The sequence below is a fragment of the Muscardinus avellanarius genome (assembly GCF_963383645.1).
Source record: "Muscardinus avellanarius genome assembly, chromosome: 16".
Classification (NCBI taxonomy): domain Eukaryota; kingdom Metazoa; phylum Chordata; class Mammalia; order Rodentia; family Gliridae; genus Muscardinus; species Muscardinus avellanarius.
This window is the reverse complement of record NC_137802.1, coordinates 4385025-4406695: the sequence shown is the minus strand read 5'-3', so window position 1 is coordinate 4406695 and position 21671 is coordinate 4385025. Positions and strand designations below refer to the sequence as shown.

Below are 21671 nucleotides of genomic sequence, written 5' to 3'. Positions count from 1 at the left end.
GCACTGCGGGGAGCACCAGGCCGGGCGGGAGGACGCCCGCCCCGCCGCCACCTCGCTCCGCCGCCCGCGCCCGCGCCGCCTCGCCGCCGCCCCTCGCGGACCACGCACACGGCGGACTAGCAGGACAGGCCGCCGGCCCCTCCACAAACCTGATGCCGCCCGGCACCTGCGGGCGGGGGCGCCGCTCGCCCCAAGGCTCCAGGAGGTCACTCCACCGGCCGCCGGCTGGGGAGGCCCCGCTCAGCTGCAGCCTCAGGACGCATCCTCGGGGGGCGCGTCGGCGGGGGCCGGGGGCTCGGGGCTGGGCGCGCCGCTGTCAGGAGCCAAGGAGTTGCTGGGGGGGGCGCTGTCCGGGGAGCGGGGGAAGCCCCCGCCGGGGCTCAGGGGCCCGGCCGGCCGCCGCTCCAGGAGCGAGGCGCTCAGGCCGGACAGGAACGAGGCGTCCGTGATGAGGGCGGCGGTCTCTGCCACCCAGCCCAGGTCGCCCCCCGCCGCCGCGGCCACGGAGGCGGCCACGGCCCCCAGGGCGGCGGGCCCGGGGCCCCCGCCGGCAACGGCCGGGCCGGGGCCCAGGGCGAGGGGCTGGCTGGCAGGCCCGGCGGCCGTGGCGCCCGCGTTGTTGTTAAGGTCGTCGGGCAGCGCCGTGGGCGTGCCGGGGCCCAGCGGCGGCGTCTGCAGCAGCACCTCCTGGATGCGGACCTGCTGCAGGATGGCCGGCAGCTCGTAGTGGTGGAAGAAGTAGATCATGGAGTGCTGCGGGCACGGGGCGGGTCAGGGCGCGCCCGCCGGGAGGCCCCTCAGGAGCATGCCCCCAGCCGGGAGGCCCCCCAGCCAGCATGCCCCCAGCAGGGAGGCCCCCCAGCCAGCATGCCCCCAGCCGGGAGGCCCCCCCAGCCAGCATGCCCCCCAGCCAGAATGCCCCCAGCCAAGAGGCCCCCCAGCCAGCATGCCCCCAGCCGGGAGGCCCCCAGCCAGGAGGCCCTCCAGGAGGCCCCCCCAGCCAGGAGGCCCCCCCTAGGAGCATGCCCCCCAGCCGGGAGGCCCCCCCCAGCCAGGAGGCCCCCCCCCAGCCGGGAGGCCCCGGCGGCCGCCGCCCACCCAGAGCCGCGGGAAGGAGGCAGCGCCCGCCTCACCTGGATGAAGAGCCAGGACGTGACCAGGGCCAGGCTGCTGTACTGCCCGTTGAAGCGGTAGTGGTAGGCGTAGAAGGCGAAGTGGTACAGGTAGAAGAACCTGCGGGGCGGGCGGGGCGGTGAGCCGGACAAGCGCCCAGGCCCCGCCCCAGGCCCCGCCCGCCCCAGGCCCCGCCCACCTTAGCCAGTGCCGCTTGCTGGTGTTGGTGTGGCAGCAGATGGCGTCGTACTGGTCGGCCAGCCACACGATGAGGATGATGTAGAAGGCCGTGGTGGTGTCGTTGAAGAACTCCGACATGATGGCCTCCATCCCTGCGGGGACAGGCGCGTTGGCGGGCGGGGCGGGCGGGGCGGGGCGGGGCGGGCGGGCTGGCGCTCACCCACGAGGGCCAGGATGACGGTCAGCAGCGGCGCGGCGGGGAAGGCGATGGCCACGTTCATCTCCAGCATCTGCAGCAGGTCCACTGCGGGCACAGGCGGGCACCGTGAGGACCTGGGGGCGCCCGCCCTGCCCCCCGCGGCCGGCGGGACTCACCGATGAACACGAAGATCTGGTGGTGGGAGTAGCGGAGCAGCATGGACACGCTGAGGGTCTGCGGGGAGGCGCAGGTCAGGGCGGCCGCGCCCGCAGGCCCCACCCCCGCCCGCCCGGGCACTCACGAAGATGACCATGATGACGAAGGCCGCCAGGTAGGACGTGCGCGCCATCCACATGCTCACGAAGCGGTAGTGCTCGCCCGACACCACGTTCCGCAGGAAGCCTGGGGGGCGGCAGTGAGCTCGGCCCCGCCCGCCCGCCCGCCCGCCGGCCCGCCCGCAGAGCCTCACCCCTGTAGCCTCACCCTTGTTCTCCTCGTTCTCCGCCAGGCCTTTCACGCTGGACATGAGGATGTCGTCATAGCCCAGGAACTCGTCCAACAGCAGGCGGCTGAAGCGGTCCCCGAAGCACTGGTCCCGTGTGGGGTCTGCGGGTGGGCGGGTCAGCGCGCCTGCCAGGCCCGGGGTCCCCCCGCCCAGACTCGCAGCCGCAGGGGCTCACCCAGCGTGACCACCATGACCGGGATGCTGAGGCGCTGCCGCGTGGCCTGAGACAGCCGCAGGAAGCCGTACTCCAGCGAGTACTCCACGATGTACTCGTCCTGCGACCACACTGCGGACAGGGCCGAGTCAGGCCCGCCAGCCCGCACCCGCATCCCAGGCGGGCGGCCCGCACCCCGCCCCGCCAGCCGCACCCCGCAGGGCAGCACCTTTGGCGGGCGTCTCCGCGAAGGGGAGCTCCTGGCTGTCGTTCAAGGACTCGGAGCCACTGGGCGGCTTGAAGACCTTGGGCTCAATGTCCAGCTCAAACTGCAGGGGACCAGGACCAGGGGTCAGGAGGGCCAGGGCGCCCACCCCCCAATGTCAGGACCAGGGCTAACCTGGAACTCCTGCCTCCGCCAGGGTCCCGCCCGCGGGTGCCTGCCTCCTGGTGACTCTGAGCCCCACCTGGGGACTGGGCGAGGCCTCACCGCTCAAGTGGGTGGGCGTCTCCCCACCGTGGGGCCAACCTGCCCCCTGCCCCACCAGTGCCCCAAGCCACCTGCAGTGTGGACAGACGCCTCCTGCTCAGCTCAGCTCAGCTCAGCCCACGCTCTGGCACCTTCTCAACTCTTTCTTTTTTGTGTGTGCTGGAGACTGAACTCAGGGAAGTTCTACCTGAGCTCCGGCCCGGCCCTATTTTATCTTTTACTTTGAAACAAGGTCTGGCTAGCTGGCTGTCTCACTGGTGGCCGGGGCTGCGCATGAACTTCTCCACCCTCCTGTCTCAGCCCCCCAAGTGCTGGGCTCCACGCGTGCCTCCTCTCAGCTATCTCTGCTCTCGGAAACCCCAGAACCGGCTGGCCTCCCCACGGGGCAGCAGGAACCCCAGGCCCTGGGGAGGGCGGGCAGTGGCTGCCTGCGCCAGCGAGCCCCCAGGACCGACAAGCGCCACACCTTCACCGAGCTGTTCGTGAACATGTCCACGGTGAGCTCCTCCTCGTCCTCCTCGGGCTCCAGGCCGCCGGGCTCCACAGCCAGGCCAGGGAAGCTGCCGCGGCTGCCGTCGCAGAAGTGCAGGAAGACGGGCGCGCGGCTGGAGTTGTGGCGTACCTCCACGCGCAGGACGCCCTCCCGCGGCCAGCGGTCACGCACGTGCTCCAGGCAGTTGATGGGCGAGCGGGAGAAGACGATGTGGATGTAGGCCAGCACGAAGAGCACGAACAGGGCCTGGGGGCAGCGGTCAGTGGGCACCAGGGCAGGGGCGCCGGGAAGTCCTGTGCCCTCCCACTGCTGAGCGCCAGGGCTGGGGGATGCCACTGTCCCAGGTCCTGAACTGCCCGCCCAGCCCCGCCCAGGAGAGGCCCCAGGTCACCTGCTCAGCCCGCAAGAGCAGCCTGGCTGCTGCCACCCGCCGCAGGCGGCGGGGGCCCGGGGCCATGCAGCTGCGCTCGGGCCACTCTGCTGTGTCCTCAGAGCCCCTGACCTCACCAGTTAAACATAGCCTCCCCTGTCTGGCGAGGCGCCCTCTGCGCCCTCCCAGGGCCAGGCAGCTGCCGAGGACATGGCTGACCGTCACAGGCAGGGCCAGGCTGCTGTCTGGGAAGCGTGGCTTCCTCATCTACCAAAGTGGGTGGCGGCCACTCACAGTGTGGGTGAGTCTGCGCCCAGGTCAGCGTGACTGCCCACTGGGCAACACCTGGGGACGCTGGTGGCTGGACCCCGGAGGAGCTCCCCACCCGGAGCAGGTGGGGTCCAGGAATGCTGCTCAGCATCCTGCAGGGCCCAGCCCGGAGAACAATCCAGTCCTGAGTGCCCAAAGCACCAGCATTAGAAACCGCATCGGACGGGTGTGGTGGCACACGCTCGTCATCCCAGCATTCGGGAGGCTGAGGCTAGAGGATGGCGGTTTGCGGACAGCCTCAGCTACTTAGTGAGGCCCTGTTTCCAGATAAAGAATAAAAAATAGGGCAGGGGGTGTAGCTTGGAGGTTGAATGCCCCTGGGTTCAATCTCCAGACTGGCAAAAAAAAAAAAAAAAAAAAAAAGAAAAGAAAAGAAAAGAAAAGAAAAGAAAAGAAAGAAACCGCATCAGAGCCAGGCGTGGTGGCGCACGCTTGTGATCCCAGGACTTGGGAGGCTGAGAAAGGAGGACTGGTTCACGGCAAGCCCAACAACTTAGACCTTGTTTCAAAATGAAGAATAAAAAATAGGGCTGGGGTGAAACTCAGAACACCCCTAGATTTCATCCCTAGTACAAAAATAAATAAATAAATAAATAATAAATATAAAAAAAGAAAGCAGGCGTGGTGGCGCATGCTTGTAATCCTAGCATTCAGGAGGCTGAGATAGGAGGACTGCGGCTCATGTCCAGCGTCAGATACTTAGGCCCTTTTGCAATTTAAGTTTCAAAAGAGCCGGGCGTGGTGGCACACACTTGTAATCCCAGCATTTGGGAGGCTGAGACTGGAGGATCAGGATTCAAGGCCAGCCTCAGCTACTTAGTGAGATCCTTGCAACTCAGTGAGACCCGGTTTCAAAATAAAGAATAAAAAATACTGCAGGGGGTGTAGCTTGGAGGAAGAATGCCCCTGGGTTCCATCCCCAGTACTCCAAAAAAAAAAAAAAAAAAAAAAAAAAGGCTGACAGGAGGATGGCACGGGTTCGAAGCCAGCCTCAGCTGCTGAGTGAGGCTCTCAGCAACTCAGTGAGACCCTGTTTCCAAATAGAGTATAAAATAGGCCTGGGAGTTCAGTACCACACACACATAAAAAGAATAAAAATAGGGATGGGGATGTCACCAGGAGGTAGAATGCTCCTGGGTTCCATCCCCAGTACCTCCCCCCCAAAAAAAAGAAAGAAAAAAAAAAGAAACTGCATTAGTGTGTTGAATTACTTTAGTGATTTGGGAAAAACCAAGTCCACTTCCCTGCTGACAAGAGACACCAAAACAAAACACACCCCCAGTGGGAGGTGGGCCCAACTTCTAGGACGGACACCGGCCCGCCTCCCCAGCTGTGGTGCTGTGGTGTGGGCCCCGTCCTAGGACCTGGATAGCGCCCCGCGGGGACTGGGTGGCGTCTGCGCCACTTCTGGTTGTCAGACCGGCACAGAGTGGGTGGAGGCGAAGGACACCTTCACGTCTGTGGTACGGAGCGGCTGCCGAGGACCACGGCGTGAAGGGAGGCGCCAGGCCAAGGGCCACCCCCACCCGTGGAGGCTGAGCCAGAGGACCCCAGGTTCAAGGCCAGCCCCAAACAACTTAGTGAGAACCTATTTCAAAGAAAACTAAAAAGGGCTGGGGGTGTAGTTCAGAGATATAGCACCCCAGATGCGATCCCTGGCACCACAGAAGAGGCAGTCTTCTCCCTGGGGTCATCCAGAGTACCCCTCTTCCAGGGTGCCGATAGCCTGGCGCCTCCAGCACCCACGCCCGTACCACCTGCAGAGCCTGGCAGGCCACACCCACCCGACCCTCCTCGGGCTGCCCTCGGGGAAGGGCCTGTGCACCCAGCCAAGCACCCGCCATGTCACGTCAAAGCCTGTGCGGCTCCCGTAGGCCTCAACGGCCCTGCGCGGCTAACTGCTCCCACAGAGTCCTCTAGACCCAGGGAAGAGCCGACTGCACCCAGACGGCCTCCTCCAACGGCCTGGATCACGAGATGCCGGACGGGGACCCCGCACCTCAGGCTGGCGGGCTGCCCCTGGCGATGGACAGGGCCATGAGCACAATGTCCTGAGCCCCGGGCAGACTGCACACAGGACCGGGGCAAGGTACCCCCCACCCCAGCGGCCACAGTGCCTGAGAGGGCCGCGGTGCAGGTGGACGGGAGGCTGCGGGTCGGAGAGTGTGCTGGATGAAGCCAAGCCTGAAGCTGGAGTGAGCCCCAACAGACCCCTCAGCTGTGAGCAGCATCGCCCCCTCTGGGGCCAAAGGCGTCCCAGTGGTGGAGGCTGGCGTGTGCCCAAGACCAAAGCAGAGGCGGGGGGCGGGCCACCGAGGGGCAGCAGCCCCCCACGTGGCATCTGGGTGCTAGGAAGGGGCAGCAGGCGCGGGCCGGGGTCCTGCCCCCAGGGCGCTCTGCGTAGCCTCCTGGACGGCAGGGTCTGCCAAGCCCTCTACAAATCCTGGGGGCCGTGCTCTGTTTTCCAGGCGTGGACGTCTGGCAGAGGCGTGAGGCGGATGCCCTCTTGGTCAAAGGACGGCACCAGATGACAGCCAACACGTCACTAAGGTAGCATGCCGACGCGGCGTGCTCCGGGCCAGAGACTCCCCATGGGACACTCCTCGCCACCCGCAAACTTCAGATGAAGAAACGGAGGCATGAAGGCCAGACCTGCCGAGGCCACAGGCGAGAGGGAGCCACTGGCCACGAGGGTGGGGCTGGGGCCGCTGGACACTCGTCCTGCCAACACTCAACACAGGCTCTCGTGACCAGCTCCTCGGGGAAAAGGGACACAGCCCGAGCGGGGCCAGCCTCTACGCTGGGACCACCATCATCCTGGTACCGCGCCAGCAACCCCCACAGTGGCCCGCCACGGCTGCCTCTGCTGACTGAGCGGGCCCAGGAATCTGCCCTGTACAGCGGGCCCCGCCTCCCACCCAGGCCTCGGTTTCCCCGCCACACAGCAACAAGCAGGTAATGCCCAGCCAGACTCATCACACGTCCCTGGATCCCCCCTTCTCAGGACCTAGCGGCGGCCCCAGCCCCATCCCGGCCACCTCTCCTGGTCCTGGCCGCCCTTAGCCCTGCACAGGTGCTGCGTGCCCAGGCCCTCAGCCCCGGTGCCCTGTCCCAGGCTCCCAGCCTGCACAGCCAGGCCCTGCCTGGACGGCCTGCCCTACTCGCTCCCCACCCAGGGCCTCCTCCAGGAAGCCTTCTTGATGCCCCAGACAGGGCTCAGGCCACCCGACGACCAGGCGGCCTGTCTCCCTGCAGACTGGGACATCAGAAGCTGCAGGTCCATCTCTGCGTGCTGACCAACCGACAGCCAGGCCCTTCCTTGCCAAGGGCTGGCCCAGCTAGGAGAGCATTCCAGAGGACCTCGGGGCTCCCTTCCACCCAGACTCGGCTGCTCCCTGACCTGGCCACTGCCTTCCAGTGACAGCATCACAGGTCCGCTTTCAGCGTGAAGACCCGGAGCTCCACGGTCCCCATCCTCTTGGTGCCCTGGGGGAGTGCCTCAAGAGGGACAGGCGCCTGCCCCATGACAGGCACCAAATGCCAAGGCCTTGATCCTGCGGGCGCTCGCTGGCCGCCAGGGCCAGGATGCCCAGGCAGGAAGCCAGCGAGCAGGCCCAGCACCTGGTCCTGACACGCCAGGTCTACGCACTGAGGCCGGCCGCGCAGCCCCACAGGCAGCAGCGGTGGGGCGGGCCCTCCACCTCTGCCGCGAGTGCGTGCGGAAGCTGGGCAGGCAGGGCGCGCAGGGGGCAGAGCGCGGAGCTTCCTGAACCTACTGCCTTGCAAACCAGCTGGCCAAACCAGCTGGCCTTGGTTCACACTTTACAAATAAGTAAAAGGTGCAGAGTCTGAGTCCACTCCACCAGGCCTTGGGGTTCACGATGAGCCCAACTCCTGGCTCCGCCAAAGTCACACAGCCCAGCCCCCTATGGTGGGGCTCGAGCGCCTCCCTGGGGCCCCCATTCGGTAAGAGGGGGGTAGCTTTCAGCAGCGGCCCGCCAGTACATGGCACCTGCCTGGCAATGGTGCCAGGCCTAAGGGCAGGGATGGCCAAACATCCAGCCTGTCAAACAAGGGAGTGGAGGACCAGAGCTGGGGCCACAGGCCCACGCTCCCAGGAGGCTGAGCGCGGGCCACACGCCTGCAGCGACAGCACTTTGCCTCAGAGCACAGTGGCCTTCCTGGGGCTGGCCACTCTCTTCCCAGGAGTCAGGGGTCAAGGGGCAGGAGGAGGGCCAGGCAGGCCGGGGTGGGGCTCCAGGCCTGAGAAAGCGGAGGCCGTCATCCCCAGGAGAAAACACACCCCAGATAAGCCTTGGCCCCGTTTCCTGCCATAGCCAAGGACCCCAGGGAGCCTGCGGGGGGATCCCTGAGCCGGGAGCCCTCCACATTCCTGTTCTGGCAACTCCTCAGGTGGCCGAGCCCGTGTGGGGGCTGCGGGGCGGGAGAAGACAGGGAGGACTCCTCGCCCGGCCCCACCGGCCTGTCTGCAGACCAGGGGCTGGCAGCTGGGGCTCTTTTCCACCAAACCCCAGAAAGCAGCCCGCTCCGGCAGCCCAGGAGAACGAGCCTGACAGCCAGTAGGCCTGTCGCTCCTGCGGACGGCTCAGAAACCCAGAACCCAGGCTGCCGGCCAGTCCTGTCACCAAAGCAGGACTCCACGGAGGTCTCCACCGCGCCCCGGGGAGCCCTGGGGACCTGCGCGGCCCAGGAAGGGGCCCAGGCAGCGGCCAGGGGAGGCTGTCAGATGAGGCCACCCCAGGGCTCACGACTGAGGGCGCCCTGAGGAGCCCTGAGGTTGCTGCTACCCCAGCTCGGTGACCTCAGCGCACTCCCGGGGAAGCGCGGTGGGCAGAGGCAAGATTCCAGGACCCGGGAGACCCTGGCCAGGAGGAGGCGTCCAGTGCCAGGGCACCCCCAGGGCGGCGGGCTGTCCCAGGGGAGGGGGTCCTGCGGAGGATGCGCCCAGGCTGCAGACTCAGGGGCCAGGGGCGGGGCGGCGGAGGCCGGGGCCAGCGACCACCTATGGGGGACACTGGCTCCCGGGGCGGCGCTGTCAGGGGGCGCGGGGTCAGAGGTCGCAGGCAGCAGGGTCCCCAGGGGTCGGGTGAGGCCTCGGGGTGCAGGGTGGGGGCCTGGGCGGGGTCAAGGGTCGGGGGTCGGGGCCAGTCACCTTGAGCAGCACGAAGAACTCAAAGAGGCGGCGGAAGGCAGGCGGGAAGAGCCGCGAGTAGGTGACAGCCATCTTGAAGAAGAGCGCGTGGAAGAGCCGGTCGCGCACGTTGATGAGGGGGTTGGGGTTCAGGTTGGGGGTGCGCGGGCCGCGCGCGGGGGCCGGGCCGCCGCCCCCACCGTTGGGCCCGGCCCCGGGGGCCGCGGGCGCCGCGTGCTCCGACATGCCGCCCGCGCCGCCCCAGCGGCCCGAGGGCGCCCCAAGCGAGTCCCCGCCGCCGCCGCCGCCGCCGCCGCCTACGGCCGCCGCCTTCGCCTCCGCCCGCGACTCCACCGAGGCCTACGACACCAGCGAGCCCACCGGCCAGAGCGCCGCCGCGCCCGCGGGGCACCCTGGGATGTCCGGGGCCGCCCGCGGAGGTCCCGCCCCGGCTCCCGACGGCCCAGTTCCCAGTTCCCGGACGCCAAGGGAGGAGGCTCTTTTGCATATCCCTCCCACAATACACCGCGGCCGGCAGGGAGGTCCTATTCATTAACATCGGAGAAGTTTTAGCCATAATAAAAATAGTCAAAGTTAAAAACGACAGGAGCGGATGTTTTCTGATGGCATGCGCTAGGAAATAGTGGCAAATGTAATGCAAAAGAAAACTCTCCTAACTGTAAAGTAATTTAATTCCATGGCCTTTAAATAGCTCAGCCACTGATCCGCAGTTCGTGCTCGCTTCGGCAGCACATATACTAAAATTGGAACGATACAGAGAAGATTAGCATGGCCCCTGCGCAAGGATGACACGCAAATTCGTGAAGCGTTCCATATTTTGGACCACCGAGGTGTATCATCTTTGCATCTACAAACACTAGGGACCTTTCAATACCTTTTTCTCCCACGATGTATTATAACTAGGGATTTTTCAATATATTTTCCTCCCACGGTGTATTAGAACCATCCTCAAAGACCCGCTTGAAGTTAATCCAACTTATCATTACTATAAGGCATATAGATACTATCCTATAGGTAGATCTTGTCCAACAGAAGCACTTCCGGAGGCTACCGCCGTGACGTCATAGGACCATACCGTCATAGAGCTCTCGTCATAGGCCTTGCTCGGCCCCACCTCCCTGCCCCCTGGGAGGCCGCCCATTGGTGGAGCTCCTGTCGGCCCCACCCCTTGCGTCGGGATGCAAACCCCGGCAGAGAAACCCATTTGAGCACCTGCTGTCTGCAGGAAAGGGAAGTCAGGTTCCCCGAGGGGATCTTCGTTTTTCTCGGTTCCTTCTACGTCCATTTGCAGGCCAAGGTCCCACCTGCGTCCCCTAGGAGTTTCCCTCTGTGTCCCTCCGCAGAGATGGGTCGGTTCTCCCCTCTCCCTGAGACCCCCGTTTCTGCACGCGCCAAATCCTGCCCTGCGCCGCACCTGTCCTGTGCTGCCCCCTTGGGGACGAAGGAGTGGACAAGATTCTGCAGGCCAGGGCCCCGCTGGTGCCCCGGCCCGGGGGAGTCTTTGGGACAGAAACACGACCCCTTTCTCCGTCTCGGGCATCTTTGAACCACCTTGGACTGGGCATTCATTGAGTCCCTACTGTATGCCTGTTGCTTGAGTCTCCTGGAAATCCAGGCAGGGACTGACCACTGCAGGAAGTCTAGACTGGGGGAAGGGAGACGCTCTTTAAATGGCCGTCCCCGAAGGGACAACCGGACGCCAGGCCTGGGGCAAGCAGACACACTTAAAGGCTTGGAGCCTGCAGGAACCCCAGGCCACTGCAGACCAGAACAGTGCCCATAGAGCCCGGGCCGCAGGGACACAGCCAGCCTGGGCCTCACTCCTCCAGAAGAGGTTCACGTGGGGGCACAGACAGGCTCCCGGGGTCAAAGGGGGCGTCTCTCCTAAATTGGATTGGCTGTTTAGGGAGGGAGATGACACCTTAGTTATGACACCCAAGCTGATAAAACTTCTCACACCTCTTACCCACCCCTAGCCATTCTCTTCGCGGTAGATACAAGGCCCTGCATACAGTTGGCGCTCAATAAACGCAGGCTTGATATTATGATGCCTCCTCCTCCCCCATCACTTGCTGGTGGCAAAGGGACAAAAACATTGTATTTCCCAATAGAACCACCTGGTGGGGCCGGGCGTGGTGACGCACACTTGTAATTTCAGTACTTGGGAGGCTGAGACAGGAGGATCACAGGTTCGCAGCCAGCCTCAGCTACAAGTGAGGCCCTGGGCAACTTAGACCCTGTTTCAAAATAAAGAATAAGGGCCGGGCGTGGTGGCGCATAATTATAATCCCAGCATCTGCGAGGCGGTTCTCGGAGGCCCTTTGCAACTCAGTGAGATCCGGTTTCCAAAATAAAAAGAGACTAAAAAAAAAAAAAATAGGGCTGGACCGGGGGTGGAGCTCGGAGGTAGAATGCCTTTTCATTTTTTTGTAGATCTGGGCATTGAACTCAGGGGTTATCTACCTCCAAACTTAACCACCTCCACCCTTATTTTTTAACCTTTATTTGGAAACAGGATCTCACTAAGTTGCAGAGGGCCTCACTAAGCAGCTGAGGCTGGCTGAGAACCCGTGATCCTCCTGACTCAGCCTCCCAAGTACTGGGATTACAAGCATGGGCCACCACGCCCAGAAATCCATTTTTTTTTTTTAAGTATTTGTGATTGAGCACAGGGGCATCTACCACCAAGCTCCACCCTTGCCCCTCTTGCTTGTTTATTTTGAAACAGGGGCTCCCCACATTGCCCATGCTGGCCTCGAACCTGTGATCCTCCTATCTCATCCTCCTAAATACGGGGATTACAGGCCAGCAACACCGTGGCCATTACTCAATCTTAACGTGTGTGTGTGTGTGTGTGTGTGTGTGTGTGTTGCTAGGGATTGAACCCAGGGGCATTTTACCTCCGAGCTACACTCCCAGCCCTATTTTATTTTATTTTATTTTATTTTATTTTATTTGTGCAGGGGTTAGAATCCAGGGCCATTTGACCTCCGAGCTACACTCCCAGCGCTATTTTTTTTTAATCTTTATTTTGAAACAGGCTCTCACTGAGTTGCAAAGGGCCTCATTAAGTAGCTTGCAGACTGGGTTTCTGGGGCCAAAATTCCTAAGATTCTGACTCGTCTAGACTCACGTTCTTCTTATATCTGTGACAGGCACCTCAGAGCGCTTCACAGATAGTACCCTGCTTCATGGAGACCAGGGGCCCAGCAGCAGAACTTCTTTGTCTTGCATGTAGTTTTGGGTTGGAGCCAGGAGCGTTCCCTCTCAGACTCACACCGCCAGCCCTATTTATTTGTATTCTTATTCTTATTTATTTATTTTTTTGTGGTGCTGGGGATTGAATCCAGGAGCATTCTACCTCCGAGCTACACCTCCAGCCTGATTTTTTATTCTTTATTTTGTTTGTTTGTTTGTTTGTTTTTTGGTGGTACTGGGGTTCCTGGAAGCCCCTCTACCTCCGGGCTACACTCCCAGACCTATTTTTACATTTTTATTTGGAAACAGGGTCTCCTAAGCCAGCGCACGTGGCTGGCTTCGAACCTGCGCAATCCTCCTGTCTCTGCCTCCCAAGCGCGGGGATTACAAGCGTGCGCCACCACGCCCGGCTTTATTTTTTATTTGGAAACAGGGTCCCACGAAGTTGCGGAGGGCCTCACTAAGTAGCTGAGGCTGTCCACGAACCTGTGATCCTCCCGCCTCAGCCTCCCGAGTGCTGGGATTACAAGGGTGAGCCACCATGCCCCTGCCAGCCCCTTTACTTTATTTTTTATTTTTTAATTTGTGTGTGTGTGTGTGTGTGTGTGTTTGTGGCACTGGAGATTGAACCTAGAGCCATTCTAACTCTGAGCTACACCCCAGCCCTATTTTATTTAATTCTTATTTATTTATTTATTTATTTATTTATTTATTTTTGATGGTACTGGGGTTCCTGGAAGCCCTTCTACCTCCGGGCCACACTCCCAGACCTATTTTATATTTTTATGTGGAAACAGGGTCCCCTAAGCCATCGCGGCTGGCTTCGAGCCTGCTGATCCTCCTGTGTCCGCCTCCCTAGCGCGGGGAACACAAGCATGGCCACCACGCCCGGCTCTTCCGATCCCCAAGCTTTTGATCCCCAAGCGGAGCCTGGCTCTGCCCCTCCGGGGTGGGCGGAGGTCAGGTGTCCCAGGAGGCAGGGTCACCCCCAGGACACCGTGGAGACGCTGACACTTCCGTAGCTGAGTGAATAAAGGACGGAGTGGCTCCCGATGCCACGCATTCAGTGATTTACCTGCACAGCGGGTTAAGCGGAAGCCACTATTAAGCACCCACTGTGTGCCCGGCGGCTGCAGCCCGGCAGAGCACGTCCAGAGCCCTCAGCCCTCCGTCCACAGCCCTGCTCCGCGGCCCCTTCCCCAGCTGATGTGACCTGTACAAACTTGCCACCGACTTCCAGCCTTTGTGTCCTTTGCTCTGGTGGGGGCACCATTTCCTTTTGGACTGGCAAAATCCTACTGGTCCACCAAAGCCCTACTTCCAATGGCCCCTTTTCTTTGTGGTGCCTGCTCTAGTTCCTTTGAGCATGGAGACTGGAAAATACTTTTATATATATATATATATATTTTATTATTATTTGCCGTGCTGGGGATGGAACTCAGGGGCATTCTATCTCCAAGCTACGCCACACCAGCCCGATTATTTATTTATTTATTTATTTATTTATTTTTCAGTACTGGAGACGGAACCCAGGGGAATTCTACCTCCGAGCTACACCCAACCCGACCCTATTTTTTATTATTTATTTATTTATTTATTTTGGTGGTACTGGGGTTCCTGGAAACCCTTCTACGTCTGGGTTACACTCCCAGACCTATTTTATATATATATATATACTTTTAAAAATTTGGAAACAGGGTCTCGCTGAGTTGCAAAGGGCCTCGAACCTGGGGCGGAGGCTGGCCTCGAACCCGATCCTCCTGTCTCGGCCTCCCGAATGCTGGGGTGACAGGCGTGCTTTAGAAGCTGCTTTCAAACGTCAAGAGAGAAGTTCTCATTTGGGCCCAAAGCGGGACTCGGGGTCCCTCCTAGCCAACAATGAAACCCCTTTTCCTGCTCTGGGGCCAGGGGTCCGGGCGGGAGCCCCGGGCCTCCGCCCTCCAGCGCCTCGGGCCCTCCCTGCCTCAGTTTCCCGTGGTTGCAAAGAGGGCGGAGGGCTGGTGGGCGGGGCGGGGGTCCGGGCGGGAGGCCGAGGGGCTCAGGAAGTCCGGGCCGCAGGAATTCGGCGCTGCCCGGCCTTATAAGGGCATTTGCGCTCGGGCCCAATCAGCGGCGGGGGCGGCGCCGCCCTCCCCGTCCCGCCCGCCGGTGCATGGGTGGCGGTGCATGGGTGGCGGTCCCGTCGCAGCCATGAGCTCCACACAGTTCAACAAGGGTCCCTCGTACGGCCTCTCGGCCGAGGTCAAGAACCGGGTGAGTGTCCCCCTTGGACCCGGGCGGCCTCCCTGGAGATGGAGGCCGGCAGCCTCCCTGACTCCTCGGAGGCCCCCACGTCTAACCCGGTCTCCCTCCCCACCCCCGGCCCCGGCAGGGGGACCCTGCAGCCTCCTCCCCATCACTTGGCCCACTTTCGCTTTTGGGGGGCACTTAAATTCCGGAGGGACAGGGGGCCCGGATGGTGGACGCCCCCCCACCAGGCTCTTACACCTGGGAGGGGCGCTAAGGAGAAGCCCCCTGTTAGGAATAAATATGAATCTTAGGAAAGGCAATGCATTATCCTCATCCCAGAGCATGCCCCCGCCCGGACCCGGGCGCCCTTCTAGCAGATTGGTGGGGACGGCAGAGGGGTCCTCGCCCCTGATCCTGTAATATGTGGGGTCTGTCACCGGGAAGCCCAGGACCGGCGTCTGGGTTTGATGGGGAGGGAGACGGGTTTTAAGAACGCACTGGTTCTGGCTCAGAGAGGGGTAGACGTTGTGGTCACCCAGCCCAGCATCCTAGGGAAGGGAGAAATGGGTGGGGGGAACCTGCCTGGACAGGCCGAGGACTGACAGACAGACAGACAGCGTCTCTGCCCTGCCCACCCGGAAGGAGGACTTCCACACCCAGGGCTGCACAACTCCACACCCTGGGCCAGAGCCAGTTCGGGGCTTGGGCGAGGCCCAGAGAGGGCGCCCGGCAGCCCAGCACCACGCAGCTGCCCAGTCCCGGAGCCCAGCCTGGACCCCGGTTCTCGGAGCAGGTCCTAGATCTTAAGGCCGGAGAGCCCCCAGGGGCCTCGCCCTCTGCCCGTGCCTCAGTTTCCCTCCGTCGTGGACGGCCAGCGGGGTCTCTGAGCAGCATGGCGTGCCATCCGGCCGGCGGGGGGCTTGGGCCGCGGGGGACAGCTGGTCCCGATTTAGCCAGGGCGGCCGCGGCCACATTCCTGGCAGTTTGCGGCCAGGAGGAATGCGCTGGGGACAGACGGTGGCCGCTGGGGGCGGGGCGCCTCAGCCTGGGACCCTGGACACTGGTCCCCGGGAGGAGGGAGGAGCCGTCAGGGACAGAGCCCAGCTGGGTGAGGCACGCAGGGAGCACTGGAGGAGGAGTCCGGGGCATGAGCACGCGCCCGCACACACACACACACACACACACACACACACCCTTCATTACATTCCTTGGCTGTCTCCCGGGGTGTGGGGACCTGGACACAGGAGGGCTGGGCCCTGGGATCGGGTTCTGGGTTCTCGGGTCCTTGGGCCCGCCTCCGCCTTTATCTTGGGGTTTCTGGGCCTGAACCAGGAAGCAGGGCCCCAAGGCCCGAGGTCCTGGGGCAGATGATTCCAAACAGATGAGGAAACTGAGACTGGGAGGGGAGGGCGCATGCTCAGTGTTTTGGGGAGCTGGGTGTTCAGCTGGGAGGGGAATCTGGGCTGCAAAGGGGCCCTTCTGGGTCCCGGGGGGGCTTGGGAGGAACTACGGCAGCCATGGAGCCAGAAGGCAGCTGCTGGGCTCCGTGGTGCTGAAGCACCTCCCGGCCTCCCTGACTCCCAGCCTGTCTGTCTGTCTGTCTGTCTGTCTCTCTCTCTCTCTCTCTCTCTCTCTCTCTCTCATACTGGGGCTGCAGCCCAGGGGGCATTCTACCTCCGAGCTACACCCCCAGCCCTATTTTTAATTCCTTATTTTGAAACAGGGTCTCACTGAGTTGCAGAGGGCCTCGCTAAGTAGCTGAGGCTGGCCTCCGCCTCCCAAGGGCTGGGATTAGAAGTGTGCGGCACCACGTCCGGCCGGCTCTCTCTCTTTGGTACTAGAGATGGAGCCCAGGGGCATCCTACCTCTGGGCTACACACCCAGCCCTTTTTATTTTTCTTTTTGAAACAAGGTCTCACTAAGTGGCTGAAGGTCTTGCCAAGTGGCTGAGGATGGCCTCGAACCTGCCAGCCTCTTGTCTCAGCCTCCCAAGGCCTGGGCCAATTTCTCTTGGTTTCAGATGCTGGGAAGGGGAAGAGGCGGGTTCGAGCTTCTGTTGTGGGGGAGACTTGGGAGTTTTAATCTAGACGTTCAGTCCTGAGCTGAACAAAAAAGCAGATATGGGGTTGGACCATGGGCAAAAAAGATGTGTTGAACACAGGGAGTAGAGGTCAAGGTTGGGGGACACGGGGTGCTCACAGTCAGGGGGACCACTGAAAAGAAGGGCAGACTGGGCCCGATCGAAGAGAGGGACCCAGCCATGCCAACAACAGTTTGGTCAGCAGGAATGGTCCCTACAAAGGCCCTGTGGCAGGAACTGGCAGGACCTGTTTCAGAAATAGAGGACGCTGGTTCTTCCTCCACAAATTAAACATAGAATTAGGCGGTGCCTCTGCTAGGTGTACACCCAAGAGAATTAAAACAGGTGGCCAAAGCCGGGCGTGGTGGCGCACACTTGTCATCCCAGCATTCAGGGAGGCTGAGGCAGGGTGACCACGGCTCATGGGAATGGGGCTTCTTTGGTGGGGGTGTGATAGAACGTTCTGGAGTTTGATCGAATGTTCTGGAATGTGATAGAATGTTCTGGAATGTGATAGAATGTTCTGGAATACGTAGCGGTGATGGCTGTGCGCCATGGGGAATGCACTCCCAGTGGGAGTTACTAGCCATGTCTGCTCGGGATGGGCTTAGGACCTCCAGGCCCCTGGGTCTCTTCTTCCCTCACCCTCGCTCAGCGCTGTGCCTTCTGCTTCTCCAGCTCCTGTCCAAATATGACCCGCAGAAGGAGGCCGAGCTCCGCAGCTGGATTGAGGGACTCACGGGCCTCTCCATCGGCCCCGACTTCCAGAAGGGTCTCAAGGACGGGGTGATTTTATGCACGTGAGTTCACCCACACGTGTGAGCCAAGCCACGCCCCCACCCCGAGATTTTATTCTTTTTAAATTTTATTTTGTGTGTGGTACTGGGGGTGGAACCCAGGGGCTTTTCTACCTCCGGGCTATACTCCCAGACCTATTTTATACTTTATTTGGAAACAGGGTCTCACTAAGTTGCCGAGAGCCTCACTCAGTAGCCGAGGCTGGCTTCGAACGCATGCGATCCTCCCGGCTCAGCCTCCCAAGCGTGGGGATGACAAGCGTGCGCCACCACGCCTGGCAGATAAATTATTCTTTAAATATAAATAATATTGCTATAATGTTGTGATATAATGAATTATATAACATTGTAATCATTTGCATATATATTTATGCTTTATAAATTAATACATTAATATATTAATTCTTATATATGTGCTGGGTACGTAGATGTAGAATGCCCTAGTTCATTGTCCCAGGACCACAAAAAGCTAAAAAAGCCGGGCGTGGTGGCGCACCCTTGTAATCCCCGTGCTTGGGAGGCGGAGGCTGAGACAGGAGGATCGCGCAGGTTCGAAGCCAGCCTCAGCTACTTAATGAGGCTCTCAGCAACTTAGTGAGACCCTGTTTCCAAATAAAATATAAAATAGGTCTGGGAGTATAGCCCGGAGGTAGAAAAGCCCCTGGGTTCCACCCCCAGTACCACCCCCCCAAAAAAAAAGCTACTGGAGGGCGCTGTGTTTGGGGGCGGCGGGGCGCTGGTCCCTGGGAGCCTCCACACTGAGGCCTCCGCTCCCCGCCCCGCCCTGCACACCCGCAGACTCATGAACAAGCTGCAGCCGGGCTCGGTCCCCAAGATCAATCGCTCCATGCAGAACTGGCACCAGGTGAGGGCCGGCGGCGGCGGGCCGGGCCTGCGCAGGCGCGTGCACCTGTTCACTGCCTCCTTCCCCTGGCTCCTCCCAGCTAGAAAACCTCTCCAACTTCATCAAGGCCATGGTCAGCTACGGCATGAACCCCGTGGACCTGTTCGAGGCCAACGACCTGTTTGAGAGCGGGAACCTGACGCAGGTGCAGGTGTCTCTTCTGGCGCTGGCAGGGAAGGTGAGGCCCAGAGAGGGTCAGTGGCCGGCCCGGAGTCACACAGCAAGGCGGATAGCGCTGTGTGGAGGCTCGTTGTGTCCCGCCTGGCAGATTCAAATAATTCTGAGTACCCACAAGGCCCCCAAAGCTGTAGACGAATGAGAGAGACACGGTACACTGCTATTTTTATTTTTGAAACAGGGTCTCACTGACTTACAAAGGGCCTCACTAAGTAGCTGAGGCTGACCTCAAACTGGTTTCAAAAATGAAGCCGGGCGTGGTGGCGCACGCTTGTCATCCCCGCGCTTGGGAGGCGGAGACAGGAGGATCATGCAGGTTCCAAGCCAGCCTCTCTGGCTTAGGAGACCCTGTTTCCAAATAAAAATACAAAATAGGTCTGGGAGTGTAGCCTGGAGGTAGAAGGGCTTCCAGGAACCCCAGTACCACCAAAAAAAAAAAAAAAAAAAAAAAAATAGGGCTGGGGGTGTAGCCCGGAGGTAGAAGGGCTTCCAGGACCCCCCACCCCAAAATAGGGCTGGGGGTGTAGCCCGGAGGTAGAAGGGCTTCCAGGACCCCCTCCAAAATAGGGCTAGGGTGTAGCCCGGAGGTAGAAGGGCTTCCAGGACCCCTCCCCCCAAAAAATAGGGCTGGGGGTGTAGCTCGCAGGTAGAATGCCCCTGGATTCCATCCCCAGTACGAAAAATAAATAAATAAATAAATAAAAAAGAAGCAGCACCCGTGAACACCAGGTGAGGACCAGAGGCCGGCAGGAGCCCGGGCAGGTGCCTCGGTGAGGGATGGATGCGGGATGGCGGCTGGACCAGAAGTGGTGCTGAAGCATCCTTGCCCAGTGATGGAGGAGGCGGACGGCGGAGCTCCGTCCTATGCAATGGTCCTTTGGCTTCCCCGTGCCTGCGCCTGCTGGGTCGCACGGTCTGGATCTGGACGGAGACTCCCGGCCCCTCTTGTGTCCCAGGCCAAGACCAAGGGCCTCCACAGCAACGTGGACATCGGGGTCAAATACTCGGAGAAGCAGCAGCGGAACTTTGACGACGCCACCATGAAGGCCGGGCAGTGCGTCATCGGGCTGCAGGTGGGTCCCGGCCGCGCGCAGCCCCGGGGCCCTCATGCTCGGGGCAAGCTCTAGAAGCCTGGTGGGGGACCTCTCCTGCCCCCTCCCCGCAGATGGGCACGAACAAGTGCGCCAGCCAGTCGGGCATGACCGCGTACGGCACCAGGAGGCATCTTTACGACCCCAAGAACCACATCCTGCCGCCCATGGACCACTCCACCATCAGCCTCCAGATGGGCACCAATAAGTGTGCCAGCCAGGTGGGCCCCGCACGCACCCGCCGCCCGGCCTGGCCCAGAGCCCTGCGCGGTCCCTCCTCCCCGACCCTGCCGGGCTGTGTGTCTGCCTGGTTGTGAGTGTGTGTGTGTGTGTGTGTGTGTGTGTGAGATGCTGCAGACTGTACTCGGGCATTTACCTCCAATCTACACCCCCAGCCCATTTTATTTTTTTATTCTGATTTTGTGTGTGTATGGTATTGGGGATTGAACCAGGGGCATTCTATCTCCAAACTATACCCCCAGCTCTTTTTAATTATTATTATTTTTTTTTTTGGCAATAGTGGGGTTGAAACCCAGGGGCATTGTACCTCTGAGCCACACCCCCTTCAGCCCTATTTTTTCTTATTTTATTTATTTGTTTATTTGGTGGTACTGGTGTTCCTAGCAACCCTTCTACCTCCGGGCTACACTCCCAGACCTTTTTTTTTTTTAATTTGGAAACAGGGTTTCTTAAGCCGGAAAGGCTGGCTTCAAACCTGCGCGATCCTCCTGTCTCCGCCTCCCAGGCGCTGGGATTACAAGCCTGCGCCACTACTCCCGGCTTCTTCTTTATTTTGAAACAGGCTCTCACTGAGTTGCAGAGGGCCTCACTAAGTAGCTGAGGCCGGCCGCGAACCTCTATCCTTCTGCTGGGATCATAAGCGTGCGCCATCACACCCGGCTCCATTTTTTTTATTTTTTAACAGGGTCTTGCTGTCTTGGCCTCACTCAGTACTGGGATCACAGTGCTGGGTTCAGCACGACCACACCTGGCTCCAGTTCTGAGATTTTTAAAAATTGAATCGAACTGAATTTTATTTTCTTTGCGGTATTGGGGATGGAACATTCTACCTCCGAACTACACCCCCAGTCCTAGTTTTTATTCTTTATTTTAAAATAGGGTCTCACTGAATTGCAAAAGGCCTCACTAAGTAGTAGCTGAGGCTGTCTGCGAACCGTGATCCTCCTGTCTCAGCCTCTCAAATGCTGGGATTACAAGTGTGTACCACCGTACCCGGCTCCATTTTATTTTATTTATTTGTTTATTTATTTATTTTGGTGGTACTGGGGATGGAACCCAGGGGCCTTCTACCTCCAGACTCCACTCCCAGGCCTATTTTTTAATATTTTTTTTATTCTGCAACGGTCTCTTAAGCCAACTGAGGCTGGCTTCGAACCTGCGCGATCCTCCCGTCTCAGCCTCCCAAGCGCGGGGATTACGAGCGTGCGCCGCCACGCCCGGCTTATTTTTTAAATTCTGAACCAGGGTCTTGCTGTCTCAGCCTCCCAGCATACTGGGATCACACTCCTGGCTCAACACGACCACACCTGGCTCCCGTTCTGAGATTTATTTACGTCCCAGGCATCTCACATGTCCTCTGCCAAGCTGAACATTATGTGTCCACGTGATGGTTTTAGAGCCCTGAGATCGGGGGAGAGACTTCGGCCCAGCCAAAGGAGCTTCCTGGCTGGCGAGGAGAGAGTTGGACATTGTTGGTCTCAAGTGGGCCGGGCTGAGACGGGGAGAGGTCCCTGGAAATAGACACCCACTAAGTATTTTAGTAAAGAAAAAGAGGCCCCCAGGGACCTTGCCCCGTGGCTGCAAAGCAGGAAGGGAGATGTGTGGGGGGTAGCGACGGTCCTCCTGGGACCTCTTTTTCTTCTTCCTCCCCACCTGACCCCTTCAACTTTCTCTCTAGGTGGGCATGACGGCTCCGGGGACCCGGAGGCACATCTACGACACCAAGCTGGGGACAGACAAGTGTGACAATTCCTCCATGTCCCTGCAGATGGGCTACACGCAGGGAGCCAACCAGAGCGGCCAGGTCTTTGGCCTGGGCCGGCAGATATATGACCCCAAGTACTGCCCGCAGGGCCCTGCAGTCGATGGGGCTCCCCTGGGCTCTGGCGAAGGCCCTGGGGAGGCCCCAGAGTATCCCCCCTATTACCAGGAGGAAGCTGGTTACTGA

General features: G+C 60.5%; 2 protein-coding genes across 5 annotated transcripts; one reads left to right on the top strand and one right to left on the bottom strand.

The window, feature by feature from the left end:
• Positions 1 to 252: 252 nt before the first annotated feature.
• Positions 253 to 9232, bottom strand: TMEM259 (transmembrane protein 259; the record flags this gene model as incomplete). The annotated part of the gene is made up of 11 exons (XM_080713922.1): positions 253 to 753; positions 1134 to 1233; positions 1313 to 1445; positions 1514 to 1597; positions 1669 to 1726; positions 1794 to 1894; positions 1976 to 2098; positions 2173 to 2283; positions 2381 to 2480; positions 3108 to 3380; positions 9008 to 9232. The coding sequence occupies 11 exons, from the start codon at positions 9230 to 9232 to the stop codon at positions 253 to 255; spliced, it is 1809 nt and encodes a 602-aa protein (XP_080570048.1).
• Positions 9233 to 14395: 5163 nt separating this feature from the next.
• CNN2 (calponin 2) lies at positions 14396 to 21671 on the top strand (the record flags this gene model as incomplete). 4 transcript variants are annotated; one of them, XM_080712470.1, is made up of 7 exons in its annotated part: positions 14396 to 14458; positions 17193 to 17314; positions 18110 to 18176; positions 18256 to 18360; positions 19349 to 19465; positions 19558 to 19704; positions 21402 to 21671. In XM_080712470.1, the coding sequence occupies 7 exons, from the start codon at positions 14396 to 14398 to the stop codon at positions 21669 to 21671; spliced, it is 891 nt and encodes a 296-aa protein (XP_080568596.1). The 4 variants fall into 4 exon arrangements, with proteins under 4 accessions (XP_080568596.1, XP_080568595.1, XP_080568594.1 ...); XM_080712469.1 differs by having other exon boundaries at positions 18256 to 18393; XM_080712468.1 differs by having other exon boundaries at positions 18256 to 18393; positions 19232 to 19465.